Source organism: Mesocricetus auratus, unplaced genomic scaffold, assembly GCF_017639785.1.
Source record: "Mesocricetus auratus isolate SY011 unplaced genomic scaffold, BCM_Maur_2.0 contig_4951_pilon_obj, whole genome shotgun sequence".
Taxonomy (NCBI): Eukaryota; Metazoa; Chordata; class Mammalia; order Rodentia; family Cricetidae; genus Mesocricetus; species Mesocricetus auratus.
In genome coordinates, this window is record NW_024434103.1 from 17,788 (window position 1) to 26,823 (window position 9,036).

Here is a 9,036-nt window from a genome sequence, read left to right on the forward strand (position 1 = left end):
GTGGCAGGAAGTGGTCCTAAGTGTGTGAATGTTGCACCATTAGTGACCTTGTATTTAACGTTCAGCTCTTACAATTTCCACCTTACATGGAAAAGTGCAGTGGTGTGGTTTAGGGATGGTGCTGGGGAACGCCTCATAGCTGCCCACATTTTCTTCAGTCATTTTTGTCAGCTTCAAGAGTGCTCTCCATGGTCATCACCTTTTATTAAAGACGTGTGGCTCTACAGTTTTGCACTCACATCAGCAGTGAAGGATTGTTCCCCTTACTCCACATCCTCTGCAGCATAGACTGTCACTTGTGTTTTCTATCTTAACCATTTTAACAGGTGTAAGATGGAATCTCAGAGTCCTTTTGATTAGCATTTCCTTGATGGTTAATGATGTTGGACATTTTCTTAAGTGTTTCTCAGCCATTAGATATTCTTCTATTGAGAATTCTCTGTTGAGATCTGTGCCCTCATTCTGATTGGATTATTTGGTTTGTTGATATCTAGTTTTTTGAGTTCTTTATATATTTTGGAAATCATCCCTCTGTCAGATGTGGGGTTGGGGAAGATGTATTCCCAGGCTGTGGGTGACGTTTTGTCCTATTGATGGTGTTCTTTACCTTACAGAAACTTTTCAATTCCGTGAGGTTCTGTACAGGAAGTTGTATATTGTACCAATGTGTTCTTGAAATTTTCCACTTTTTCTTCTATTAGGTTTAGATTTATGTTGAGATCTTGGTATACTTGTACTTGTGTTTTGTGCAGGGGGGCAGTTGTGGATCTATTTGCATTCTTCTACATTTCAGCATCAAGTTATATTGGCACCATTTGTTGAACATGATTAGGTGTCCATGGGTATGTGGATTTGTGTCTCTGGGTCTTGGATTCCATTCCATCGATCTACCTGTCTGTTTTTATGCCAGTACCATGTGATTTTTGTTACTATAGCTCTGTAGTAGAACTTGAAATGAGGGATGGTAATACTTTCAGAAGTTCTTTTATTGTCATGCCTTGTTCTTAACTTTCACTGTTCACCATTAAAATTCTCCAACTCCTTATTGTTTTCTGTAATATCATATTATACAAATACTAACACAAGTGTAAATCAAAGCTGAGGATGTGGAATGGTATAGAACTTGCCTAACATGTGCCAGGACCTGCTTCCAAACCACAGCATGGATCTAAATTGTTTATATGATATTGTTAATTTACTTTCAAATATTATGTGTGTGACTGGATGTGGGTATGTGACTGCATGTGAAGGATTGTACCCACTGAGGACAGAAGAGGGCGTTGTATCCATTGGAATCAGAGTTACAGGGAGATGTTAGCAGTCAACCAGGAAACCAAACGTGGTCCTCTAGAACAGCAGAAAGTGATCTTAACCACTCAGCCATATCTCCAGCCTCTAAATATGAGCCCTGTAACAGTTATTACTGACTTCACATATTCATTCCCGCAGCACACTTAATTTTCATGCACTTAATTTGTTCTTTGTGCTACTGATGCAAAACTAGAATATCCAACTCAGAATAGGTCATTGGATTCCGATTTTAAATAACACACCACACCATTTTCTTTTTAGGGAAAAGGAGCAGTGAAAGAAAATAAATGGGTGTTCAAGAAAATCCAAGAATGGCAATCATAAATTGGATGGAGTCTAAAATAAAAGATATCCAATCTGCTATCTCTAAAGCAAACACCCAAGAATGCATGGTTATGACACTTCACAGAGCAGCTGAGCAGTCTCCATCCTGGAACAGTCATTCTCGGTTTTGGTCCTATTTGGAAAGCTTTAGAAATATTGCTTTAATTGGTCTGTGGAGATTCTGACCACATCAGGACATATGCTATTTCCATAATCTTAAGCAGCGTTCCACATAGGGAATGCCTATGTGATACTAGGCATGGTCTTTCGAAGCTCAGGCCTAACCATTTGTGTGGTAGCTGAGGATGACCTTAAACTTAGGCTCTTCAATATCTAGTTTTATGTAGTGTCAGGATCTGGACCCAGAGTTCCTCACATGTTAGTACACACACTGCCAGCCTGCTACAAACTCATCCCTGCTTGGTCTGATTTCTTTATGGTAAAGATGTGAAACCTGGGCTCTGACTGTGAGACAAAGTTTTGTTGATCTTTGTCATGAGGCCATCTTGATAACCAAAGGTGGCAATCTCTGTGCTTGGCAGTTATTGTACTGTTCCCAGACACTTAGGACTCTCAGTCTTTGATGTCCAGCCCGCCTCTTTTCTGTGACTGCTTGATACAATTGTTTCTCACCCAGGCACCGAATGCTCAGCCATTTGTCCTTATTTCTTCTTTCAGTCCCCCAAAGAAACTCACTTTGAATTCATAGGCAACCTTTCGAGATGGGATCTGAGTACCCATATGAAGGGTACAGAGAGTTAAGGTGGATTCCTCCAGTGCTAACTTCACTCTCTGGAGTCATTTTCAAAGGGGGTCTTCCTACTGGGTTTCAGGATTGTGGGAGCTTTTGTCTTATCTTCTGGCCTAGGGTGGCCACACAGTCTGCTTCCTCATCAGCACCACCCAACCTTTCTATGTCTCTGAGATTTTCATATGTCTGAAAACTATACTGTGACTTCAGTGTTTTCCATCATGTCTTTCCCATAGACTCACTTGTTTTCTTTATTTTTCTCAAGCTGGCCATCAAAAATTCACTTCTACTATGCCATCCTTGTAAGATGGCTCCTTCCTTTTTTCTTATCTGTAATTTCTGACATGAACACATGCAGAAATATTAATAAACATTTAGTGGTAATAAAATAGTTCTTGGGAAGAGCAAGTTTACCCATATTTTACACATAATAATTTTTTGTATCTTATTTGTACCTGTGTATTTATATATTCCACAGCACTTAAGTAAATACAGCTTTTAATAGAAACTGTAGATTTATTATGAAACCATATTATTATATACGTACAGTTTTATTATACAGAAATAATTAGACACTGCCATTTTAGTTGAATATTCCTGAAGATCAGATAACAAATGTCATTCACTAATCCAAGTTTTCCTTTCTTTTAAGAACATTTTTCTTAAAAATATTTAATAATGACTGCAGTCATGAGAGAAGGAAAACATGAATAGAAAAGCAAAGAGCTTGGCTCTGTGAAGTCAAGAAAAGTGAAACATAGAAATGAGAAAATAACTATGAGCTTTATAAAAGTGGTGTGTATTTTCACTTTGGAAAATTTTGGACAGCAAGGTCTCATATGTCACCTCTCATTGTGCTTGATAAACTCTGAATAATTAATGTAAGTCCATGTACAAATAACAACCATTGGAGAATCTAATTTGCATATCTCTATGACATCATTAGTCTCTCTTGGAGAATTGCGCAGTGCTATGTGTCATTCTTACTGGCCATTGCCATATTTATATTTCTGGTAAGTTTAGTATTTCATCCGCAACAGTCATCAGTTACTTGCCATGAAACTTCTTAAAGGTCACTTAACTATTTTCATAGTTTCATTTCTTTTGTCAGGGTAAGCAAAGTGTTTATTTGGCTGGCAATTGTAGGTTATAATTCATAGCAGAGAAGTCAGGAGCAGGATCTGGTCACACCATATCCTCAAGTCAAGAACAGAGTGAAACAATTGCAACCTGTTCGTTCACTGCTATCTATCATTGATCTCACATAACTCAAGTCCCAGCATAGGGAATAGTGCCACCTATAACGTGTCTTTCTATATCAGTTAACAAGGTTATACCCCACAGACATTCCCACAGGCAGACCTGACTTATGTAATTCCTCAGGTTTTTTCTGGTCACAGGTGACTGTATGTTGTGACAAACAGACACTTAAAACAAATCAACATAGCTTCCTGAGTGTTGAAATACATGTTTATTTTAATAAACAAATCACAGTTGATCTATTTTGTAACTCTTTAAAAGACAAACTTCTCACAACTCTGGGTCTTGATGTGCCAATAATAAAACAGAAACATTGTGGTGGCTCTCCTCTACTTGTGGATAGAGGCAGTGTTAGTTCTGAGGCCTTGGAAATCTCAGGGTGGGCTGGAACCCATGGGGATGGGATCTGCAGTACATAATCCCCAGGCCTCAGCTGACTCCAAGCAAAGCACTGAATTTGGGACTGACACAAGTCCAGGCTTACCTAGTCCCGCCGTAAGAGAATGTGACTAGGATGCTGGCAGTCTCTGGGTGGGGTGGATCCTGCCAGGATGGGATCCTCAGTGTGCAGTCTCCAGGTCTCAAGTGGTTCCTACAAGGCACTGGAAATCCTGGCCCAACATAGGCTCTTTTCATGACAATGAAATATGTTTGCTCCTGGAAGCATTAATCTACTTAAGAGAAGATGACGAACATCCAAGAAACTCACATGGAGTTTACTTTCTTTTTGGTAAACGTAAGCCACTGGACAAGAACGTGCAGTTTCCCCAACTGCTGACAAAGTGCTGTCCAAGCTGGACAAACAGGACACAAAAAAGATTGACTATAAAACCTTGCCAAGGCAAGGCAGGATAGCTCTTAAGGGAATCCTGCTTCACAGAAAAGTCTGCCAGAGACTTATAGGCAGATGATACATGCCCCTAAATTGCAGAAGCAACTTGGGTGACTGTCCAGGTAGCCAGCTGTTTCTGTTATTTCTCACATTTTTTGGAAGTCTATTGCTACCAGTTCAAGCTTTCTCAGTTAATATTATTTCCTTCTAGGGCCTCTCAGGGAGTTGAAGACTAGATAGTTATAGTTTTTTTTGTTTTCCAGACTCAGAAAAGAAATTCACTAAAGATGTGTAAAGTATAAAAGTCTGAGACACATTAAAATATAATTTGATAATACAAATTAGAATATAATATTAATTACGATCAAGACTTTGAAGTCACCAAGATAGAATAATGAAGTATTTTATGAATTTGTCAAATGCAAATGGATTAAGATATTTTCTCTGTATTTATCAAATGCAAAAGGACTAGACATTGTGGATGAACTTGTTGCATGTATTGTATATACTTAATGTGTATAATTTTTCTTATGTCAGTTGTAGCTTCATTTTGTATTAGAGAAAAATGAGTGATATATTATTTATGATTTATTAAAACTTGCCTGAGGGTTCAGAAAGCAAAGTCGGCCAGAATTCGTAGCAGCCAAGTGTTGGGCCTAAAAAGGCTTGGATGTGAGGCCCAGTCTAACCTCCTGAGCCTGGCTCGAGTTTGGCGGCCTGTCTCTGGTCTATAACCTCCATGTTGGGGTAACTCATCAAGGCATGATGTATGACTGCCCCCTGCCTAGCTACCTCCCAGCTTCGTGGAATATTATTGGCCCTTACTCCTCACAGTATCACCTTACTCTATCCTAAGATTCCCAAACCATACCTCAACCCTATATAAGTTCCTGCATGTTGGCATAAATCTAGATGCTGCTTCAACAAGCTTCAGAGGCAGTGTGTATTTTCTCCCCTGTAACTAGTTGGGGTGAGGGGTTCTGAGTCATTGGCACTCACCATCCTGCTCAGCCCTGGGAAGAGACTGACTAGCCCTTCCCCAGTTCTACCTGCTGGAGGATACAGCAGCAATGCACACATCTTTAACCCTAGAAGGCAGAAGCTAGGATGTAGTGGTACACACATTTAAACCTAGGACAAGGATTAAGAGGTAGACCAATCTCTCTGAGTTCAAGACCACTGATGATACATGAGATTGAATCAGTCTGGAAAAGTCACAGATCACATGCGTTTAATCCCAGCACTAGAGCGGTATAAAAGACAGGAGGGTTTTCTGTATTCACTAGGAGTGGTTGATTCACTGGCCACACTGAAGATAAGGCTCAGATCAGGCATTCATTCTCCAGCCAAACTGATTAGAGAAGCAGTTTGAGACTTGGTGAAGAGCTCCATCATTGATCATCCCTTTCAGCCTGAGCTTCAGTTTGAGGCTAGTGGCTGACTGCTTTGCTTTTCTCTCTTCAGTTTGAGGTTTGAACCACAATATCTGTCTATGAGTTCATTCATTTTCCATGTTACACTGCTATGCTCGTTTTAGTGTTGCTCAGTCTGGATAATTTCCTCTCTATATAGTTGAAAGTATGTCTTGGCATCCTACTAAGAATGTCTAATTGTTCTTCATACCTACTTAATGGTTTGGGCTTGAGTGATTGTACCCACCATAGAATGCCACGAAGAAAAATATATAAAAGTATTAACCTTACCTGTCTGGTTCATCAGCTTCTTCTGTCCTTTTTATTGTGTCCTTGCTTGCTACCAATTTTATCAGGCTCTGATTTTTCCCTGTTAAGTCAGTGTAAGGGGTCAAATGCCCTTCTATTGGTGACAGAAACAACAATTCATGATTCTCAGGACTTTGTAGTTCTCACGAAGAAATCAGATGGAAGACACAGTGGAGCTTAGCGTTTGCTGATGGCTCTGTGAACCACTGCCTGGGCCTTCCCACACCACATTGCTTTTCCACCTGCTGCTCTGCCCTTGGAAAAGCCTCTGCGTGCCTGGAGCTGCACATGAACACCAGTTCTTGCTCACAACACTCATTCAAGCGTGAGCTAGCTCTCTGAGCATTGCGTCCAACTTGCCATTCACCATGGAATTATGGAGGATGTGATTGCTCCTAGCTAAACTAAAGCTTCTTGAGGATGGGCTGTGTCTTTTATGTCTAATGCACAAAACAGTAAATAGTATTCCAAAAGAATATTTATTTTCCCAGAAATGCCATTCCTCACATAAATATCATGTTCATCTGTAAGATAAACTTGAGCAGGACAGGTCCAGCATGAAATATGGAGACATATGTGTAGTCTTTATATCTGCTTTTGTGGCAAACATTCAGTGTCCTGGCCTTGACAGAATTCCAGAAACAACTACATTTCTACCAGGCAGTGGAAATGCTAATTAGACTCTTTCTATTTACAGTAACAGGAAACCACAGCAGACACTCTGCTCCAAATGGATCACTTAGGACAAGGTTGTAAATTAGATGGCATGGGATGCAAAGGAACTTTGGTAGCTTTTTAGCAAAAGGTCCATGGGAATTTTTCCCATCATAAGAAGAGTAATATCTCATTCGTAAGATCTCTTATACACATCTGACACACATCTATTTAAAATTTATTTTTAGGTCACTTCCTTTTTAGTTACTACTTAAAGTTATTTTTACTTTTAGGCAAAATACAAATGAGAAATGAAATATAAATTTTATCAGTACAAAATCTGATAATCATCCATGTGGGTCATTTTAGCACAATGAGAAAACACTAAACTAACTGGATGTGAGAGAGAATGCCATTAGCCTCAGCATTTGGAAGGCTGAGACAGAATTCCAGGACAACCAGAGCTGCACAAACACACAGAGAGGCATGAGGGAGAATGGCCATAAGCCCAGCATTTTAGAGATGAAGGTAGGAAGACCAGTGCCATCCTCATCTACATAAAACGTTCAAGGCCAACCTTGACTATATGAGATCCTGTCTCATAAACCAAAAAACAAACAAGCCAGAAGGTTCCCGTCAGTATTTTATGAACTCTGTGGTTATATATTTACAACTTCCAGAGTAATATTGCCAGCAATTCTCTTTATAACATTCATCACAGAAGCAATCATGTAATCAAAGGAAAGTGTGGAATATCATTGGGAAGGAACGAGGTCCCATCAAACCCTAATCTTCTAGAGATGTTTTAGCTTCCTGAAATTTGAGAATTCATATATTAAACTTACCTTTACAGAGATTCTAATGTCACAGTTGTATCAGAATTTCAATGAAATATTTTTAAATATCCATGTGCAGGCCTTATTAGATTTGGTGAATCAAATTATGTATATGCAAATACGTCTTGGTAAAGCAAACCCAGTCCAAATAGTTTGGAAACTAAAGCTGTGTGGTCTCTACCTTGTTCTTTTTGCTGGTATTCCAGTAGTTTTGATACCATTGAGATGTTCTCTATATAATAAACAGCATAGTGCAGAGCTGTGCTCCCACTGTTGTCAATTGCTTTTGCATTGGCACCATGTTCTAATAAAATTGTCAGAGATTCTTCATAGCCATTCTGTGAAGCCTGTGAGTATTACATCAAGTAATACATTGGAAAGATAAGAAACTCAAGATGAGAATTCCATGGATTTCACTAAATATTTGCATTTAGTTGAGAAAAATCATGTTTTTTTCAGCATTTACAGCAAATCCATGTCATACTGAAACTGTTGGCTACTATTTACCTTAAGTAGTGCTGTGCTTTTGTAACTGTCACAGAGTTCAATGTCGCAATTCCTGCGTAGTAGGATGGTCACTATATCAGGATGGCCATATGCACAAGCATAATGCATAGGTGATCTGTAGAAATGGGGATTTTTAAGAATTTATATAAGACTAAGTCAAAGACACAATTATTCATGTAACTGTAAACATTATTACATCAGTAAACAATTTTCTTCTGACATACGGACAATATTTATCAACTACCCATTGTTTCATCTCCACACCTAAATCCCTCAGTCATAATTTGGTGATCAAAATATACTCATCTCACAGGACATACTGGGACTATTCAACAAGAACACTCAGAGAATTTAGCTGGGTTTCCACCACAAAGTTGTTCAGTGTTAAGATGTTTTTTTATTGTTTTCATTTTGGGACATTGTCTTGCTACAGAGCTCAGTCTGGTCATGAATTCACCATGTGTCTCAAAAGCTTTAAACATGCAATTCTCCCAATTTAGGCAGCTGGTACCTGGGACTGAAGGTGATCACGCTGTGCCTGGCTTGTGATCCTCTTCATACACTCTGACCACTATGCATTAGAATGCTAATTCTAGCTCATGACATATTAAGCTTTGACAGAAGTTTTTAGATTTTACACAGCAGATGGGCATGACAACCCATGTTCCCATGTTAAATCACATATGTATATTCTAAATGATTTTGGGAATTCTAGTCATAATCTTTAAATAAATTTAAGATCTGAAAAGTTGGGTGGGTAAAGGGAGTGTGATAAAATGATATACAAAATATAACTCTTGATTTATATAATCTTCAGCAAAAGAAAAATCAGGGCTCAGA

At 38.9% G+C, this 9,036-nt stretch overlaps 1 protein-coding gene across 1 annotated transcript; it reads right to left on the reverse strand.

Annotated features, from left to right (window-relative positions):
- Positions 1 to 5,920: 5,920 nt before the first annotated feature.
- On the reverse strand, positions 5,921 to 8,310 carry LOC121138554 (ankyrin repeat domain-containing protein 26-like). The gene is made up of 3 exons (XM_040741234.1): positions 8,197 to 8,310; positions 7,871 to 8,036; positions 5,921 to 6,260 (listed from the first exon to the last, which is right to left on the reverse strand). The coding sequence occupies exons 1-3, from the start codon at positions 8,302 to 8,304 to the stop codon at positions 6,178 to 6,180; spliced, it is 357 nt and encodes a 118-aa protein (XP_040597168.1). The 5' UTR covers positions 8,305 to 8,310; the 3' UTR covers positions 5,921 to 6,177.
- Between the last annotated feature and the right edge of the window lie 726 nt (positions 8,311 to 9,036).